Consider the following 21,353-nt stretch of genomic DNA (forward strand, 5'->3'; position numbering starts at 1 on the left):
TCCAAATTCACTGTCTATCCGGAAATTGAAAAAGCTCTCAAGCTACTTCTTGATAAATTATTAAACCATCTGATGAATGTTTCACACGCACCAAACAGTGCCAATAGACGAGGGTTAATCGAGAGGGCGAGATGGGCCGGGAAGGAAAACACAAATACAGCATTCAGCCCAGAGGTCAGCCTGGCTGCAGAAGGTCATGTCTCGGGTTAAAACCCTGCAAGGCTTTTCACAATGAATGGTGAAGTAAATACACTCCAGGTATTTTTAAGTGGAAGGTCTGAAAAATGATCTGAGCGGGGGAAACCACGACGTCACAGATTGTAAAATGAGAAGGGAAAATGCTGATTTGAATATTATACTGCAAATGTCGCCAAGTGGAAGGTAAATGGCAGGGCTATTTGTTGACATTTTCTGAAGAAAACACTCACTTTGAGACACGAGAGGCTTAGCGGAGTGTTGGAAAGTATCAAGTCTTTATTAGCGCAATGCCATAATTTATGAAACTATTTCTGTTTTTCTGTTTATTGGAGTGTGAGGAACATATCTTGTTTTCGCTCCCTTGAATGCAAATGGTACAGATTAAACCCCGAGGCTCCAATGTCCCCTGCTGCACAGAGAGAGGAGAGAGTATCTCTTAAAAATACTACAAATTTGTCATTTGAAACAGAGTTGGCGAAAGAACTCAAAAGTTGATTTATTCAGTATGCGAAGACCAGATGGAGCAGAGGAGAGCGTCAGGTGAGATCAGGAGAGACATGTCAATCAAACAAGAAGAAGCAGCGATGCAGGCCAGAAGATGGTGAGCTGAAGTGAAAGATTCCATTTTACCCTGGAGCGAGAGAGAAGGAGACACATATGACTGTAAAAACACACTCTCAGGAGAGTGTGTGGAGAAGAAACTGCTCTTTCCGTCTCAAACACTCTCACCACATACACACAAACACTGGGAACGAGGTTTTAACTCTTTTGGGTTTAAAAAGTGACATAATGCACATAAGTGCTTTCACTCTCGTGCAGATGCTACAGGACTGAAGGAACGCAAACAAGCAGATGGCACTTTTTAAAAATGGTCCCATCTGATCAAGAAAAATCTGGCCTCCTTTCAGCCAATCAGCATCTTTTATGTAGCTCTTGCAGCATGTGCATGGTTTGGTCGTTTCTCACATCAGCACCATGAAGAGTGGACTGAAAGCCGTCTCATGTAGAATTAAGACTGACCTTATTCGTTTTGATGGTAGTGTCCATCAAAAATGATGTTTGACTGCTCCGTGTCTATCAGAGAGGAAGTGTGCGAGCTATCGTGGTACATGAGTCGAAGAGAACTCTAGAGGAATGCATGTTTCTTTTTATCTATAACCCAAAGTTGTCAACCAAATTCTATATTGAAGCTTTTGGTTTGCAGAACATCTCCAAATTAAAAGTCAACGCAAAAAAATAAAATCTTTGTTAAAAAAAGACAAATACAAAAGCCTATTCAAGGGCTATCTATTGTGCCTTTATGCTGTGGGGCATGTTGTCACAAAACAACATGTTTCCAGTTTTATATTTCAACTATTAAAAAAAATCACTAATCTGCATTAATTTCTGACAAATTTTCATGTAGCCTCAGTCTCCTTTAAAACAAGAAATCTGATTGAAAAAGGTTTAATATAAACTGAAAACAGATGGTAGGCCTACAAAATACTCATGATTATTAATTTCATAATTTCCTTTGAATGGTTGTAATTCAGACCTGGATTCAGTTCTCTTGTCACTACATACGTCACATTCATTAGTAAATGAATATCCTTTATGTTCTTTGCAAGGCAGTTTGACGTAACTTCTTATTTAGGGAGAGAGAAAGAGAGAGAGATTCCCTTATTAAAGCTGAAATATAGAAGAGCGCGTTCAATGGGGTCATTAACATCCCGCGTCACGAGGGACTGAACAAACTCCGCGCGAACGACCTGTGCGACGCTCTTGCGCGCGCTGCAAAGTCCTTTACGCGCGCGATTCTCACCTGTGCAAGGACGCGTTTGGAAATTCACTATATTTTTGTCACTGTGACTCTAAAGCATTGAGTTTTGGAGGTCAAAATGAGCTCCTCCATTGCAAAGAGCGATTCCACCACATCATTGATCCACAAACCCACAGCAGCACCGACACACCGGAGACCCGGGAACCGCGCTGACCACCGGCACACCGGCGGCAATGAGGAATCCTGCTGGACCGAAGAGTGCGATGCCACCTCCCGGAGACCTTTGTGCCAACCCAAGCACGCCCGAAACGGTGGAAGAAGAGGAGAAAATACTCCGAATCAGACCCACGACGGACCGGATCGTCACGGCAAGGGACACCGCAAACTATCAAAGCATCATCATACTGTTGACCCCCCGGTCCAACTCCACGGGAATTCCCGCAGCAGCCGGACGCCTTCACCGACTCCTTCTCTCTCCAGACGTTCGGAGGAAGCTGCGATGTTCTTCGAAACCAAGGACAGACATGGGATCGGCTCGAATCAAAGCCTCACATCCAGCCCAGCTGCAACATCAGCACCACGTAAACCAGACGGCACGCGAGCCCCCGGGAGAGGGAGCGCGTACAGCGGCGCGCTTGATGCAGACCTCCATCCTATAGTCAAATCAGTGTTTGGACAGGTAGGGCGAGTACATTATATCACAAACTATACATATAAACATTTATCTGCATACCATTCCGCTAATATAGTCACTTACTGCAAAGAAACGGTCTTTACATTTGATGATGAGATGAACGAAGCCCTTTGGAGTCTTTCAAATACACTGCTTTATTAACATTATACAACAACAGTGCAATTCATGCTTTGCTTAAAATACAATTTTCAAAAGTGAGTGCACTCAACAAGGCGGTTAATGGTGTTAAATAGAAATACAATGATTTTTATGAGTGACACGTCTGATGCTTACCAAGTGGTTAAAGATCTGGCCAGGGGACTGAAAGGATGTTGTGTTTAAATTCTGCAGAGGGATTTGTTTTCATAACAGTATAGCAAAAGTCAATTGAGCTAAATGGGTCAGTTAAATTATTAATATGCTATAGAATATGATTATCATTCTTACTCATTGACTTCACATACAAACAAAAGTTGACTCATGATTCATGAAACTTATTGTGCATACAGGGCCTTTTGAGAACTTGTAACTGGAGAGCACAAGTCTTTTGGGATATGATCTCTCAATGGTCAGCTTTTGATGAAAAAACTGAATTATGCATAAGGCTTTGATGAAGAAAGTGAGCGGGTTCTACTCTGTCAGGCTGGATTCAGAGTTAACGGTGAGGTGTCAAATTGTGGTCGATTTTACGTCATACAGTCAAAACAATCACCTTCATGTTTGGCCAATGGTTCATTCATCTTCTTTCCTAAAGTGTCTTCTGCCACTTTATATCTCATGAAAATAACTTACCTGTGACAGAAATTATACCTTCCATGTATGGACATGTTTCCTTAATTTAAGAATCGTTTTACATGAAGCTAATTATGATTGGAAATTAAACATGAACACTTTTTTTGAATTGTGAATAAACAGGTAAGCACCTTTTGCACATCTGATCTGGCAGATAAGTACACGCAAAGCCCCTCACATTTTCGTAGCCTGCACATTCATTTAATAACAACGTTTAGTACATGGATTAAATAGATCAACTGAAGTCAAAGACCTTGAATCAAGTGCCGTCACTTTTTAATAAAGATTTGCAAGCTATGACAATGTGCAGCAATTTTAAAGAAAAAAAAACATTTACAACAAATTATGAAGAGTTTTACCTTGACGGCTGTTCTCAAAGAGAGATCTTGTCAGGTCTAATTCATGAATCATATTTGCCTTTAAAGATGTTTTCAACAGGAGATTTTGTCAGATGTAGATGACTTAAGTTAAGCAAAGTACGGAGAGGAAGAATAAACCCAGGTTTTAAAGCCTTTCAAAGCTTTTTGTTTTTGTGTATAAAGACACAAAAGTCTATTATTCAATCACATCCTGATAGTCAGAAACTCAATATTGTCAAGAGCCCGGTTGTTTCATTTAGGCTATTTATTTTACTTTGGCTTGGATTTAAGCACCTTCCAGCCATCATTGGTCTTTGGCTTTTAAATGTCACACACTGAAGAGATTTCTCCTCAATGTAGACCTCTGCAAAAATTGAAAAGCTGCACATTTCTTCCGGAGATATTCCGACTTGGGTGACACAAACAACATGGACACACGGTGGCTGCAGAAATGCAGAAAAGCCCTCCATCTTACGAGAGCAGAAACGCTGCTTTATTTAAAGCGCAGACGTGTCTGATTATCTTCACAGTGGATTGATGTTCCTCAAATGCGGAGTTTCATATTTCCTTATGTAACATCACGTCCCGTGTACAATCCCTACAGAAATCATTCTCCGCCAGCAGGCGCTAAATATAGAAGCTCAAGACCTGATTAGAGAGGAGAGGAAAGCTGTCTTTTTGTGCTGGAGTGAAAAAAATCGAATCCATTAGCTACCTGACACGTGGGGAATCAAGCCTTGCACGTTTTCCTCCTCAAACCGATCTGCATATTTAAAACATTCAGTGTTTCTGTCTGCAATAATGGTCGTCATTTAAGTGTCATTTTCGATACTTTATATAAGGAGGATTTGCTAACTGAGTGTTGTTTAATGATATTAATATCCAATGTACTCAATGTGTATCGAGGTTTAAGCTTCCTTCCTTCTTTACACTACAGAATGAATCTAAAAAGCACCAGATTTGTACGTCTTTTTTCAACACAATCTCACTGGAATTCATAATTTTTTTACAATGTGGCAAATTCAGAACTTATTAGTATGTTTTATTTCAATTTGCTTTGCGCTAGTGCCGTTATTATTGTTAGTATGATATTGTTCTAATAATACTACTTTTATACGATTCCCATTGGACAAATTCATACTTGTTAGACACTTTAAAATAGTTACAATTCAATTCCTGTAAAGTAAAGTTTTCAGTTGTGACAAATAGAGAACCACTTTATATTAATGCCCATCTTTTGCTAAAGTGAACCAAAACTGTCAAATATGAGCACTTACATTGTTCACTTTTATTAGTAAACTGTATAAATGATAGAAAAATGAAACGTAAATGCAAAACATTCACATAGACTTCACACAGAAATTTTTGCATTGTGATAGAATTGTCTGTAAATATTCCAGATTATCCCCATTTATCTATTTAGCAATTTAGAAGAGGGCATTTAACATTTCGTCTAAGCAAACGTGATCTATAAAAGGCATGTTTACAAATGTAAATAGAGTTAAAGGAAAAGATGAACAAAAAGAAGATAAAGTTGTTTTTTAATATAATTTTTATAGATTTTTATAGATGTAACAGTTTATAGATAGTTGAAAATTGGGTATTAGTTAGTTGAATGCCAAACAGGTTATTTCTTTTTATACACATCACAGAATTTCATGAATAGTTATTTTTAGCATAAAAGGATTTTAAATAGTTCATTCTAAACTGCTTTTAGAAATGTTGTGATCTGAATCTTCATCAGTCTGTTTTCTTGTCAGATTTATTTTAGCCGCAGTGTGTCGCAGAAGTCCATCTGCTCAAAATCTATACTCTCTCTCTCTCACTCTCACTCTCACTCTCTCGGCAGCGTAGATTAATATCCTAAAGCTGACATCACTTGACCTGCCTTACGTTTGATAACAAGGAATTATGCCACTAACCCAGTTATGAGAATGTGCTGCATATCTCAAAAACCACCGCCGATGCATAAAGGAGAAAGAAAATAAGAGGAGGAAATGTGAGATTTTATTTGTGTGCACATTTTCTCTCTCAAAATAATGCTCTGTCAGTCTCTGTCAACTCACTTTCATCCTTCCTCCCCCTGCTGTGATGGAAACAGGAAACCAAGAGGAAAAAATAGGAAGTATGACAGACCTTGATGTGTTATGTAAGAAAGACACAACATTAAGGCTGGTATGCCTCTCGCTCTTCCAGCTCCATTTTTACTGATTCTTTTGGCTTTTTCCGGAACATTCTGTGGTTCCCCCCTCCTCAGCCCGCCGGGGTCAGACCGACCTTGCAACGAGGGTCTGGGGGGGATGATGCAGGGTGGAAAGCATTTAGGCAGATGAGCGATCGAGGATATGTGAAAAAGCGATAAAAGCTTTGTCGTAAATTCCGTGTCATTTTCTGTTTCAATACATCTCAAATTCTGAGCTATTTATAGAAGCGAATATGTTTTTTATAGGCCCGTGGATTGCAGGGGAGGAAATGCAGGATTTGACGCCTTTCTCAGTCTGTGCAACAGAGAGGAAGACAGAACCTTGAAATTATTTTATTTTCTTATTGCTCAAAATAAATTAGACAAAAGTTAAAAATGAATATAATTATTACATGAGGTATGATTTTTATTAATTGGTTAATGTTTCAATTCGTAACCTTTTTGTTGTTTTTGGTAATAATAAAGATAAATGAATGAGCTCATTGTTCACGCTCAAATCATTCCAAACCTGTATGACATTTTTTCTCGTTTTTTGCAGAGCACAAAAGAAGACATTTTGAGGCCAGACCAAATTCAACCCAATTGACTCCCATTATATTGACACCAAACCTCCAAGGACATTTCTCAAAATTTCTTCTTTTGTATTACACTCAAAAAAATGGTGCTATATCGCACTAAAAGGGGTCCTTTGTTAACCATAGAGGAACCACTTTTAGAGAACCACATTTTTGTGATTCAGTGGTTCTTCAGAGGTTCTTTGGGGTGACAGAGGTTCTATATAAAAAAGATTTTATTGACAAGAAGATCAGCAGTGTGCATTAAGGAGGTCAGTTTTAATGTCCTGTTGACTTCGTGTTCGTGTGTATGTAGCAACTAAACACAGTGCTACCGGAGATGCTCGGCGCTACCCGAGGCGAGCACTTGACACTCTCATGCACAGCAGGTGAGTGTGAAGAGTCCAGCGGAGAGAAAGTCGCGATGAAACCAGAGAGAAGTGAAAGGAAAAGGAACAGCACTTCTGAAGAGTTCCTGCATTTTTCATGCTTTGAGAAGAATGTAAATGAATATTTCAAGAGAAATGTTTAATTCTTTCAGCAACTCGTCTCCCCTTTGAGTAACCCGCAAGAAAAATATGTGTTAAAGTAGACAACCTATTCAATATTTCAAAACACATCAATCATTACAGAGGTATTTTAATAGGTTTTTAGTTCTTTGGCCTTTTTTGGAAAACCCTTCAAGAATTTTATGAAAATGTTTGTTCTTTGGACAACATCTGACCATCACTGAAACAGGTTTGTTAAGATAAGCAGAGATAACTTTTCAAGGTTTGTCAACATAATTTTTCACCATCTGTCCTCCGAACTAAAAGGATTCAAAAACACGATTCACTGTGAAGTGTGTAAAATATTCTAGAGTGTGTGTGTTTAGCAGACACTTTTGTCCAACCTGAAGAAGCTTAAGGTTCTATACATTGGATCAGTGCATGTGTTTCCTGTGAATCAATCCCATGACCTTGACGTTGCTATAGTAACACTACATGAGATGTATTAGAAAGTTTAAAAAGCGTCTGTACAGCAGAGGCGGATGTGAACATCACTGTGGGTTCATCTTTGCTCTCCTTTAACTGGCCGCCTGAGGCCGTGTCTGACGGGATTATCTCTGCCCTGACATTGTGCATAAAAGTAAGACGTTCATATTAACACCATTGGAAGAATCTTCTGGTTTATGTTTTGCCTCTGTGGAACACAAAAGAAGATATTTCGAGAAATGTCAATAGTTTTGTGTTTGCAGTATATGGAAGTCAATGGGGGCCAATGTTGTTTGGTTGCCATCCTTCTTCAAAATGTCTGTATGTTGTGCAGTATTTAGTTAATCTTACGCAAGTGTTTTATTTTGGAGACGAAGCGTGTTGTTGACAAAAGGGGGCGGGCTTCAATCAGCCGTTCAGACTAGTATAGTATAGCAAGATGACTAACATTATTTACATCACCTTCAAGCACGTACATGTAAACTGTCATAACCTTAACATTCTGTAATCCCTCAGGTCAACACACTGTGATGCACACTTAGCAAAATAAACATTACTGTGTATGATTGGTTGAAACAGATGATGTCATTAAAATAGCACATACGTTAGACCAGCTAAACAAGTTCTGGCTAACTTGGAACACTTATACAGAACATTTTTTTTTTTACCTCCGATCATTCCTGTAAGTATGACAGGCGTGAAAAGACTATTTGTTCATTCACGCGTTTATGGTTATGCAGTTGCTTACAGAACACAAGTGCAACGCAGCCTTCATGAGCGTGTGTAGTGTGAGTGTGTACGTGATATGCACATGTGTGTTTCTGCGCTGCTGTTGCGTGTTCTCATACTGAGTTGACATTATGAGAGTGGACGGTGCCTGGTTCTGATTTCTGATGTATTCTGAAGTTCACAATGAGCCTCCGGTGAAGAGGCCGACTTCATCGGGATGAATCATCCTCACTAACAGCGAGAGAGAGAGAGAGAGCATGCATGAGTAACCAAAGTATGATCGGCAGAAAATTAAGCAAGGAAGGTTAAATGTGGATATGATAGTGGTGTCCCAGAGGAAAAATGTATTTCTCAGATGTATTTGATGGAGTTCACTGTTGCGTTTCAAAAGTATCAAGTTAAGCTCGGATGTTTCTTTGTTAAGGAGAAAATAAACAGTGAAAATAAGGCAATTTTTCAAATCCATAAAGAGTACGGAGGTGTAAAATAATAGAGATTGTACAGTTAAAATAATCTGTATTTGGGTCAATTTGATGATAAATGTTTGAAGGGTTTGGTTCCAAAATGAGATGTTAAAAATTCATGTTTTGATTGTGTTTTATTGTGTTAGGCCATGTTCACACTTGACTTCTTTTTTAGACAAGAAAAGTTGACAAAGGCGCTTTTTTGTAAAAAATAACAACGCTGGCCGTGTTTAGTATAGCAGCAGATGGCCTTGCTTCGGAGGCAGCGTCTGTGCAAAAGGCATCTCAGAGAAACAGATAGGCAAGAGTAAATGAAGTCTATTTGAATCATAAACAGAGAGCGTCTTTGCAACAACCTATCACTTATTTAAAAACTAAAATACTTATTTCTCGCTAGAGAGAAGTTGTTGAAAGTGAATTATCTTTTCGAGCTTGAGCCTTCTCGACCAATCACGTTCCGGGCATTGAAATTATTTCAACCTCGAAATACGCTCTGAGCTGCAGAAAAAGACGCTCTGCACGTTTTATGAAAACACGGTTTACTCCACAGAATTATAATGTAAAACAGACGCTAGTAGCTTCAAAAAGTCTGAACATGGCCATATTAAGCTGTATTTTTTTGTTTTGTTTTGTTATTATGGCTTAAATCAAAACAAATCAACTGCAGTTTGATTGATATTAATTGTAATGCACAAAAAAAAACATGATTTTTAACATAAATGATCTCCGTTTGGATCCAAACTCTTTTATTGTATTGAGATCTTCAGTCATATTGATTTGTGATTGCAGAATTGATTAATCATAAGGCGCATCACAAATTGCGCACTTATACACTATTCTACACCATTTTGTAGAATAAATAGTTTGAATAGTGCGATTGAAAATTCTTAAAAATGGTGTGCACTTTAAGTACCCAGATAATGCACTTTTTTGACTGCAATTATGAAGTGTGGAACTGTGAACACTTCACGCACTCAACGGCCAAAGGTTGCTCTTTAAAGGTTTTTCAACATCGTCTCAGAAATTCCTCCTAAAAAAGCTCTCCTTAAGACTAAAAATGAGAATGTTAAAAAAGTCTCTAACGTCTCCATTAAGGTCATCTCCTTTTGTGTACAGTGGAAACAAATCAGATATATATTTTTCTTTCTTATAAGGAAGTCAAAAGAAAGGATGAGCATTAAGGTTCAGACATGATGATATGACACTATGGACGAATGGCATCTCGGCAGGTGAATTCTGGGAAAGGCTTCCCGTTCCCCCCTTACAACCTGCAGTGGCCGGACAGTGAGCTGTGATTTGGCATCGCCGGCGTATCCGTGCCTGCCGCGGCCACATCTCACCTTTGCATGGGCAGCTTTTACCGTCTGGATTTCCACACTGCCCGCCGTAGCCGGGTGGCATGAGTGTAAACTGTATGTGTGTGTCTGAGTGGTATTTTTAGCTCCGCATCCTCATAACCGTATGTGTGCAGTCGACTGCGTTCGCACGCGCTGTCGTGTGTGTACATGTGTGTGCGCGTTTGGCTGAGTGTCTCCAGCATCTTGCTCGAGGGAAGGTGATACGCTGCACGAGCCTCTTTGTCTGTTATTGCCTTGTTTGGATGGACACTCGTAACGCCGAGCAGCAGGGAGCGAGAGAGAGGGAATGAGTGAAAGAGAGAGTGAACTGGGAGGGAAGGGGGAAAAGAAGGGAGGGTGAGAGAGAGAGAGAAAGCAAGTGAACCAGCAATCTTGGCTTTCCTCTTCTAGCAGCACTTCACATTGAGAAACATTTCCACTTTTTCACTCCATTTTCTCTCTCGGCGTCCTCTCCTCCCTCCATGTCACCTTGACGTCCCGCATCACCACCTCTGGATCATCTGCTTTCTTCCAATCCATCTCTGCTTGAAGATAAGCCTGCAAACCTCATCTCGCCAGCTGTAATCCTTGCATGGAGACATGTGGATGCACACACACACATGCGGCGCTACACACACGTGCGCACGGCCACTCTGACTTTTACAGTCGTGAAATTAGAGGAAGGGACTTGAATATGGGCAACTGTGTTAAATCGCCACTCAAGAATTTCTCCAAGAAGGTAAGATGCGCTTATGTTAGCCGTACCCTTTACAATCCCTGTTAGTGGATGCATGCGTGTGCGTGTGTGTGTGCGTGTGTGGACTCAGACATCGACTGTGTTTAATAGTAATTCACAGAAATGTGAAATGTACCGAGCGTACCGCGGTACGTGACTACTGTATACAGTAAAATGATCATTTTCAGCGAACTGACTCTGGACTGACTCTTAAGTTTGATTAAGTTTCAGTTTTCGTAATATCATATTAGTCTGATATTGAATGATACTAGAAACAAACAGTCAGTATTTGTAGAAAACATCTAAAACATCCAAAAAAGAAAAGGAAGGAAGACACGGATGTATTAAACATTAAGGAACGAGTGCTTGGAATTTTAGGCACTTGGTTGCTTCAACGACTTCGACCTTGAAGGAATTGATGAGCCTGTTTGTGAATTCATTTAGTTTAATGATATGCTCGCTCACGCTGCTTTTCTGTACATGCATTAGGATCAGCTTTCATCAGATTACACAGCAAAAAAAAGTTTCACAACAATCTTATCAAATGATAGTTCACCCAAAATTCATCTTTTCTCACCTTCATGTCATTCCAAAGCTCTGAAAGACTTTCTTGCTTCTGCAGAATGCAAAAGATTTTGAAGAATGTTAGTAACCTAACAACACTGAACTGCCATTGCATGGACATTTCTCAAATGATCTTCTTTTTTGTTCCACAGCAGATAGAAAGTCGGGGTGAATCAACCACAACAGATTTTTTAGTTTTGGGAAACGCTTTTTATCACCAAGATCTCTGCACGTTTCTTTTAGCTATCCTTACGTAACATTGGATGTATTTTATGTCCATGCACGAAGATGAGTTTCATATCTCATATATATCACCTGCCTCTCTGCTTGTGTGCACAATGGCACAGGTTTCTTTGGGAGAACGCATGAGTTGGCACAGTACAGCCCTGGCAGCAGATGGAGTGTGAAGGTCATGTGTAAATGGAGGGCAGATGCAGTGCACGTGTTGGCACACACATAAATATGTGCGTACGTTTAAGAGTGAACACGTCAGCTGCTTCGACCAATGGACGGCTTTGTTTTTAATGAACTTCAGTTCATTAAGCCAAATTAGACTGCCATTGTGTGCCCTCAATCTCTCTTACCAGTTGGATACAGATTACTTTGTCTGCATGTGGTCAGACAGGATAGTATGAACGGAAGAGGAGATCTAATGCTTTGGTAATAGGAGACCAGTTTTAAAACCGGCATGAAAGCTTCAGCACGTTTGTAATCCATTTTGCTTCCGTAATCTCATGTATTACAGGGAGAAATATGAAACGCAACGAAAAAAATGACGAGTGGGTCTTTGTCCATTAGGAATTCGATGGATCATGAAAAGCGGGGTAACGGGATGAAGTCAGGTGGACGGGATGCGATGTCAGCCAACATGAAAACATTTGTAAATGCAGAGTTATTCGATTTTGCGTAGTACATTTTTCCTTAGAATATGCAGCGTTAAATTTGGCACTATAGGATACGAAGGACACGCATTAGGACAGTCCGTTATGGCCCCTAAATAATGTGTGGGCAAGATTTACTAAACATTCTTTCACAAAATGAACGTCATTTCTTATCTTAAAAACCAAAAGTAAACAACTTTTACGTTTACATTTTACATTCAGTCATTTAGCCGACGCTTTTATCCAAAGCGGCTTACAGATCAGGTTAACATCGGAAGCAATTGGAACAACATATGGACAACAAAAAGCATAAGTGCAAAATAAAAAACTGGTCTCATATAGCCCAACACAGTATACAGAGATAAGTGGAAAAGCCTTTTTGGAAAATGAGTAGAATATACAGTAGATATAAGTCAGGCTTTTCCTCACGGAAGGTCTGCATTGGATCAACCCAATCATTGGGTTGTAAATTAACCAATGCTGGGTTGTTTTAAAGCATTGTTGGGTCTAAACATTTTTAGGGTAACCTCAACCGTTGGGTTAATCCCTTTTTGACCCAACACTGGGTAAAAAATAACCCAGCAATTTATAGAATGAACATTCAAAAAGCATTGATGAAATTAAACTGATCATGAAGATGTGAAAAGATGTCACTGGAACTGGATTTTTAATGACACTAAAGGTGATAACTATAAATAAATACAAACATTTAATGCTGATTTTTATAACACAAGCGTCCTATTAAACAAGTGTCAAGGGATTTTTCTTTTTTTAGACTCATTAGATGACGTTGTTCCTCTCTTCAATTAACCCGTAGGTCTGTCTTTAATTATGAAGTAACACACTGTGTGTGTGTGCGTGTGTGTGTGTGTGTGTGTGTGTGTGTGTGTGTATGTGTGTGTGTGTGTGTGTGTGTATATATGCTCATCACCTCTGTCGGCTAATTGGTCATTATATTGTGCTGGCTGACTGGTTTTGTTCTCGTCCTCATAAGGTCTCTCTGACACGAGCGCTTTTACATTCGGTAAAACACACACTTCCCTTCTGGGTTACTTGAGGACCCGTGTAGTTTCTCATATCTTCCCCGTCATCTTCATGATCGATGCTCGTGATCAACAAGTCGTTTGTAAAAATACGACAAGGACAAAGCTGGAGGCCTGGATTTGCTTCCTAACCGTTTTAAGCTCTGTGTTCTTTTACGGCGGCAATCAAATCGCGATGACACTGCGGCAGCACGCCGCAAGTATAAAAGTAGATGAATTATTCAGTTTGAATGATATCTGATCTAAAAGGTTCTGTCAGTTGCTCAGAGGGAAGAGAGAATAGAAGGCAAAATCTGGCTCGTCGAGATTGCCGAAGTAGGACATGGAGCACTGCCTCGATATCCTCTGTTTGTACAGAAACAAATCTTTGTTTAATAATGCAATTGTGCCTCGTGGACTATAGCATTTTTCTGTAAAATATCTCTAAATTAACAGGAAACGATTGATAATGGTCATGAAATTATGAAAGAGAACAATTTGCAATAAGGTTTTGTGACTAAGCGTTGGTCAAAACAGGAGCCTTATATATTTTCATCAATAAATATAGTATAAACTAACATCTTGAACATAAACTAACACTGACTGAAGTGTGAAGTATATTTACAATGATTTTTCGTTATATCATTAATGCTTAAACATGACTAAGTGCATTAACTAAAGTCAATAGAACCTAGTTGTAAAATGTTACTTAAATGGACAGTTCACACAAAAATGAAAATGTATTGCTCCCTCTCTTGTTTATTTGAACCTGTGTGACCTTCTTTCTTTCACAGAACACAAAAAAAGATATTTGGAAGAAAGTTGGTGACTGAGCAGTGATGACACCCATTTTCTTGTAATGTATGAACACAATACCAATGCAAGTCTATGGGCGCCGGTTGACAACATTCTTCAAAATATCTTCTTTTGCAGAAGAATGTCATACAGGTTTGAAATGACAGGAGGGTGTGAGTAAATGATGACAGAATTGTCATTTTCTTGGGGTGAACTATCACTTTAAAACTGTCCAAAGCTGTAAAATCTGGTTGATAATAATGTTGATTCAGTAACAAAAACACATTTAGAAAGTTTTACAAAGCTTGACACATCCTGCTGCGCTAAGCGTTGTTTCTCACCGTCTCTCTGTTTTGGATTTCGAAGAGCCTTGAACTGACCATTTGACCAGACTGCTGACTTCTAACTTGTGAAGTGATTGACTGACACGTGTCTCACCCATCCTTCACGTCCCATCAGTGTGCTTGACGTCCGTACCATTTCTAACTGTGTCTTTACCCCACGCTCCCTCTCCAACCGTGACCGCTCGGGTGGCCGTGCTCAGGACCGCAAGCGCAGCTACAAAGCAGTACGGTCATGTGACGAGGGGGTCACATCTGGAGAGACTCTGGCGGCTTTGGCTCAGAACGCCACTTACATGCACAATGTTCTCGGGCCTGCGTGCATCTTTCTCCGCAAGGGCTTCGCTGAGAGCCGTCAGGCTGTACGTAAGTCTGGACACACACACATGCACAGACCTCATAAGAGAGAACACTTCTGCATGCGTTCGTCACACATTATTTGTTTAAAACGAGGAAGTCAAGCCAAAAGAAATCATAAAAGGTTGCAGAGCTCATACTCTTTATAGTACATATGCATATTCATTTTATTCTTAAGAAACACACCATGGAATAACTGTACTATGCATCAAAGTGTCGAGCAGGACTCAGACGATTTAAATGCAGACATTGGTCATAAAGAACACAACGGCATGTGATTTGGGTTGATGTACGAATTGTGTGAATGTGCATTTATTAGCCTCAGCGGGAGGGCTCAATGCAGGATCACATCACCGAGTTCTTCCGCAGGCGATCAGATTTTGGGGAGATGAGTCCTGCAAACGCTCGCGTTCAAGGATGTGTGTGGAGCGAGGAGTTCTGGGATTAGAAAACAATCAGGTTAAGCTGCTTCTGAGAGATCAATCCTCCATTTTTGTGCTTCTCCAAATGACTTCATGCAAATGAGAAAATCTAATGGAATCACTTTAAATCATTTAGAGACAAAATACACAATTGAAGCCTGAGTGTATGTTGGTTTACACATGTCGCTGTAAAACTGATTCTTGCTAATGTCCGAACGGTTTCTCAATGTGGTGCATTGGAGTTATTAACTGTATTCTTGAAAACAGGTGGATGACAACAACTCTCATGACATCATCAGACAAAACTACACAGGATAGGTGGATATCTGTGTTGTTTGTTTTTTGATTGGTTTGTTTCTTTTTTTGCAGAACAGAGAGCTGAGGCCAGAGGAAATGGATGGTGAGTTATATCTTATTGTCGATTAGGACTTATCAAATGTGCGCTATTTAAGGCACACTTCACGCAAAAATGATAATTCGGTCATTATTTATTCACCCGCTTGTGATTTCAAACCTGTATGACTTTCTGTCTTGTGCGGAACAAAAAAGAAGATATTTCGAAGAAAGTTGGTGACCGAAAAATGGCGGCATCCATTTTCTTCTATATACGGACACAAAACCAATCGGGTTCCGCCGGTGTTCGGCGACCAACATCATTCAAAATATCCTTGTGTGAACTATGCCTTTAAGCTGACGGAACACAAATAAAATGGAATAAAGTTCTCAGCAGATCTGTTTTGTTCGCGTTATTTTGTTGTAGGAAATTTCTCAATAAGAAGAGCTTTGCGGTACGCTCCAGTACAATGTGTCAATTGTTCCATTTTAATTTGAAGAGCTTCCATTTAATGTTCAAGAGGTAGAGGTTAGAATGACATTGGGTAACAGTTGCTCGGGTCATTCAGAGAACATTGTTGTGTTTTGCAAGTGCTTTGGGCTCCACATACTGTATTCAAAGCAGAGTCCACATGTGATGTTATATAAAATCTTTCATCTTCTACAGCTCCCTCTGTGCTCTCTCTGTCTCACTGCTTCCTGCTTTTTATCTTCACAGAATTACGAGAAGCATTCAAAGAGTTTGATAAAGACAAAGATGGCTTTATTGGATGCAAGGACCTGGGGAACTGCATGAGAACGATGGGTTACATGCCAACCGAGATGGAACTCATTGAACTGAGTCAACAGATAAACATGAACTGTGAGCAGTTTGTGATTTTAATCATTTTTAATAATTACATTTTTAAATTCCAAACCTGTATGACCCTATTTTGTTCTGCAGAACACAAAAGAAGATTTTTTGACGAAGGTTGATAACCAAACCAGATTAATTCCTGCTGACTTTCATTATCTGGATACAAAACCATTTCTCGCAATATCTTATTTTCTGTTCCACAAAAGAAAAATAAGATAATATGCCTTTAGCAGATTTTCTGAAAATAAATTATTAAAATATATTTAATAGAATGTTCCTTTTCTTAACAAAAATGTAGAATTATAATCACGTAAAAATCTTGGGAATAAAATCGACTAATTTGGGTTGTTAAAGTTTTAATTATATTGCTTGAGGAATTTTAATTGAACAAATTATTAAGTAAATCCTACCTATGTTACACCCATTTAAATGGTCAAAAGAAGTTCACTTATTATTATTTTATTTTGTGTTGAGACTACATAAATCATTTTTGTAGATATAACTACCTTGGCAGTTGATCTGTAGTTCCCAGCATGCTTTGCATCTGACTGCGTTTAAAGATCAATTTTCCAGATTAACTGTCATTTTAAGTGTTTTTCAGTAAAAAGTAAGACTTGTTTGTGTTTTGTGTTTATTTATCTTTGTGTTTTTTGAGAGTTTTGTATTATTTTTAAGTTAACCGTTGTTCAGGAGAGCGGAGCTTGTGCCTCTCCTAAGCGAGGCACGATTGGAGTCATGAAGATATTAGTCACTTTTTGAGCAGTAACTGTGCTAAAGCCAGTTCAGAATGAGTAGAATTTACTTTATTCTGTTAGTAAGTTGTACTTGAATTTACTTAAAAGATATTCGTGCAAATGTTACAAGTAATTCTACAAGTATTTTTTTTCAATGTAGACAGTTGTGTTGTTTGTCTTGCAGTGGGGGGACATGTGGACTTTGAAGACTTTGTGGAGTTGATGGGTCCCAAACTTCTAGCTGAGACGGCAGATATGATCGGAGTAAAAGAGTTGAGAGACGCCTTTAAGGAGGTGAGGGGTGACGCTTTACTGAAAAAGAAACTTACAAAGATAGTCAACTGGTGCAAAACATAAGACATTTAACATTTATGGCACATGTATTCAAAAAGCCATTGCAAACTACCTACACTTCAAAAGGTTTGATGCCATAAAGAACCTTTTGCATCTGAAGAACTTCTCTGTTTCACAAAAGGTTCTTTGTGGTGAAAAAAAGAAAGAGATGAACGGTTCTTTGTGGAACCAAAAATGGCATCGCTGTGAAGCACCTTTATTTTTAAGAGTGTACACATTCATAACACAACGCTCTTTCAACTGAGCTACAGGAACACACTAAATCACATTTACTACTCTGGAACATCTATAGCCTCTGTTAACACCATTGTTTTGCTCTTTGACTGTCAGTTTGACACCAATGGAGACGGTCAGATCAGCACAGCAGAGCTAAGAGAGGCCATGAAGAAACTGCTCGGGCAGCAGGTGATGTTACGGGACTGTGTCATGAGCATCTGAAAGCTTTTTTTAATGTCATCAAGTTCTCCATTCATCCTCCTATTGATTCTCTTGACCGCAGGTGGGCCACAGGGATTTAGAGGACATTCTACGAGACATTGATTTGAATGGAGACGGACATGTTGACTTTGAAGGTGAGCGGCCTCTCGTCTTGATTTGCCGCTTTTCATTAGTAATGCTAATTTCATTTCATTGGTGTCGTGAGGGCTGGGGGGTTTAATTCTTAGGTATACATGCACGGAACAAATCAATGTGCGCCCATAGAGAGGAAACGCCACAATATGTCCACAATCATTAGGATCAATTATTCAATAATCCAATATATCATCAAACCTCTAAGGAGAACTTAAAGAAGAAATTGCATGCTTGTTTGGAATAACAACTGCGAATACTCTAAAAAAAAGCATTTAGTCAAACGAGAGCATGACATCATGGCATAGAGGTATACAGACTTATTAAAGTCACATTAATTCATTTATATAGTGCTTTTCACGATACATATCATTACAAAGCAGCCTTATAGAAAATATAGATGCATCGATACTAAATATCTCCACCGTTACCGATAGCCGGTTATTCAGATGGATATCTGCCGATGCCAAAGATTACATTTAAATTTCTTAACTTTCTGAATGTTATTAATTTATATGATGACTATTACGATGTAACATCAAACATATAATGCTTAACATGATCTATACACAGAGAACAAATTCGTCACATTTTTCTGTTCATTTTTAATAGCATCGGCTGCAATCATCGGCTGTCTTTAAACTATCAACCGATACCGATCATTTGCCGATATATCGGTGACAAATATATCACAACACAACAAATATCGGTTTCTATATGACAAAATAACACAAGACATCATAAACCGTCTTTTAAATAAATGTCTCAAAGGTACAGTAGCATAAACTCTTTCTCTTGAATCTTGTCTTTCTAACTTTTGCCTCCACAACACAATAACTATTTTCTACGGCTGGACAGTTTAGTTTTATAGTTGATAGTTCACCATAAACTAAGGCTAGCTGTGTAGCTCAACAATAACATTAGAAATGCCCACAGCACCTTAACCATAAACTCAAACAATACATTTATGCACATGAGACACAAGGGTCAGAGAGACAACTATGATAGAGCAAAAAATCTAAAGTCTTATTGCGGGATCAAATGTTAAGTCATGTATACCGCCATGTGTTTTTTAAGCGCAAGAGCTTTTGCATCACTCGGTTCAGCTGCTATTGAATCTCATCACCATGAAGGCGGTAAAATGATGGTAGCAGAGCTGTCAACCAGATTATCTCTTAACCATGGGATTATTTCACCTCTGAGATTAACAACACACAAAAAGAGCATAAAACAGGAAGGACAAAAATAACTGCCGAGATTATTCCCGAGGAATTTTGTGATGGCTGTAGGTGTGACAGTCGAAAGTCCTCTTGATGTGTTTTGAGCTCAGGCTAAATTTGACACAACTAAGGTAAAAAAGTAGCAGTGGTTCTCATCCAGTGGTCATAGACGGTTTCAAAGCAACAACATAGACGTTACTGCGCATGCACTGTATCGCAACCAATAGAGAGCCTGTAGGTTATTTCGGATAATAATCAAAAGAAACTAAGAAGAAGCGTTACCTGGCTAAATTTGCCACTCCATCATTTAGACTGAAATACCGAGCTCAACCACTAGATGTCAATGTCCCATACGTTTTCTTTAAATGTGATCGGACTAATTTAACAAATTGTTCATTTGATAAAATTAACATACAACCAAATTCAACAAATTGTTTATTTAACACAATTATTATACAATAAAATAATACTATAAATTAATGTAAAATTAAATGAAATACAGTTTTATTATTAGGCACTAGCCAGATCGACAAACAAACAGTTAACTGCAGTCCAGGCACACACGTCCGATGAAACAGTCTAGGGTTGCATTCAAAAATTGACAAATGTCTAAAAATACGTAAAAACAATTTGTGTCACAAAAGCATAAACTGTGCGACGTATGCAAGGTTAAAAAAACAAAAAACATCCTGTGTTGGGTCACCACCTGTTATATGTGTCCTGTAGCCAAACCAGCTAAAACAATATTTGCTCTTTCTTATCTCAGAATTTGTGCGAATGATGTCTCGCTAGACAAAAGGTGGATGGAACATATCAAAAACGTGACTTCCTACATTGTGAACAAAAGAGGATGGAGGAGATCAAAAGTTGAGGAATTATGAAGAGGAAACTAGAGCACCTTCAAGAGAGGAACTTCTGGAACATGAACTTTGACCTCGAAGCACAAACTAAAGGTTTTCAAATGGGAAAAATAGGAATGACAACTCGCTGATGCTGTGATCTTTAAAATATATCTGAGTAACAGTTTTCAGAATACATGCAATGGTTCTGGTGTGAGCAACATTTGACTTGCAATTAAATCAACTCTGATTGATCGGTCAAGAAATATCAATTCATCCAGTTTCTGTATTTCAGTACTCCCTTAGTCACATCTACTTTATGACAGTAGAGTGTCACAGATATATTGCAATAACATTGCTCCTACATATTGCTGTTTATTAATATTTGTAAAGTTTGCAGAGATTAGTGTGAGAGTGTAAAGTTTCCCTTTAAGAGACTCTGGCCGTTTTGTAGTAGCCTATGGAATCTATTATTACTCACAAAGACTTTATTTTATATATCAATGCAAAATGTAAGTTATAACTGGGAAATGCTGGAAAAACTTTGCTATCCATCATTTGCTATTTATTGTACTATACATCAGACCTATGCACTACAGTATGTGTGGACATATTTTTTAAAAGAAATTTGCCATAAAAATGAAGAATATTTATTGTTTGCACAATGTTCTGCATGAAGTGCTGATGCAAATACAAGTTGACTCAGACAAGTAGCTTACTGTTGTAAACACACTTTTACGTTTTGTGGTGTTTGTCCTGTATTGTGAGTTCAGTTAACAGTCAAACATGCATATTTTATTGCATTCCTGTATTTGTGTGCGTGTGTGTGAAGGAGAGAGAGAGAGAAAGAGAGAGAGAGCGATTGGGTTACAACCCGTTTTGTTCGGACCTGTTTTGTGTGTGTTCAAGTTTGTCTTACCTGAGTTATTCTATGCATGCCAAAACAACAACTTCTTGTAGATGTATATTATATTAAAGAGTTGAGTTGTCCAAATGCTTCTTGGTTTTAATCCTTCAATCTTCAAACACCAATGTCACAAAGATATAGATTTAGATCAGGTGCATTAGTTTCAACATTCATTTAAGATATATTTAAGTACTAATCAATAATATAAAGCAGAAACATATATTTATTCTTTTATTTACAAAGTGGAGAACTGGCTACAGTTATTGTACCAGGTTTTCTTTACCTGTATGGAAGTAAATTCATCTGTAGAGTTTCAGCACCATCATCTGGTCAGAGTTGGTTTTGCAGTCATACTGGTATGAAAATTTCATCCAATCCAA

At 38.6% G+C, this 21,353-nt stretch overlaps 1 protein-coding gene across 4 annotated transcripts; it reads left to right on the plus strand.

Moving 5' to 3' along the window:
* Positions 1-1,888: 1,888 nt before the first annotated feature.
* Positions 1,889-20,928, plus strand: cabp1b (calcium binding protein 1b). 4 transcript variants are annotated; one of them, XM_056736148.1, is made up of 9 exons: positions 9,923-10,781; positions 14,407-14,747; positions 15,058-15,197; positions 15,530-15,560; positions 16,212-16,355; positions 17,268-17,377; positions 17,768-17,842; positions 17,937-18,009; positions 19,994-20,928. In XM_056736148.1, exons 2-9 carry the CDS (start codon positions 14,678-14,680, stop codon positions 20,017-20,019), a joined length of 669 nt encoding a protein of 222 aa, XP_056592126.1. In that variant the 5' UTR covers positions 9,923-10,781; positions 14,407-14,677; the 3' UTR covers positions 20,020-20,928. The 4 variants fall into 4 exon arrangements, with proteins under 4 accessions (XP_056592125.1, XP_056592126.1, XP_056592127.1 ...); XM_056736147.1 differs by lacking the exons at positions 9,923-10,781; positions 14,407-14,747; positions 15,058-15,197 and adding an exon at positions 1,889-2,636; XM_056736149.1 differs by lacking the exons at positions 14,407-14,747; positions 15,058-15,197 and having other exon boundaries at positions 9,930-10,781.
* The last annotated feature ends 425 nt before the right edge of the window (positions 20,929-21,353 follow it).

Source organism: Triplophysa dalaica, chromosome 22 (assembly GCF_015846415.1).
Source record: "Triplophysa dalaica isolate WHDGS20190420 chromosome 22, ASM1584641v1, whole genome shotgun sequence".
Taxonomy (NCBI): domain Eukaryota; kingdom Metazoa; phylum Chordata; class Actinopteri; order Cypriniformes; family Nemacheilidae; genus Triplophysa; species Triplophysa dalaica.

Bases quoted from the DNA above. Each gene is read 5' to 3' on its own strand.
- cabp1b (XM_056736147.1), top strand. From the start codon at position 2,076: ATGAGCTCCTCCATTGCAAAGAGCGATTCCACCACATCATTGATCCAC. The intron at 2,637-15,529 runs GTAGGGCGAGTA...CTTTTTTTGCAG, and splicing joins TCAAATCAGTGTTTGGACAG to AACAGAGAGCTGAGGCCAGA. The intron at 18,010-19,993 runs GTGAGCGGCCTC...TTCTTATCTCAG, and splicing joins CGGACATGTTGACTTTGAAG to AATTTGTGCGAATGATGTCT.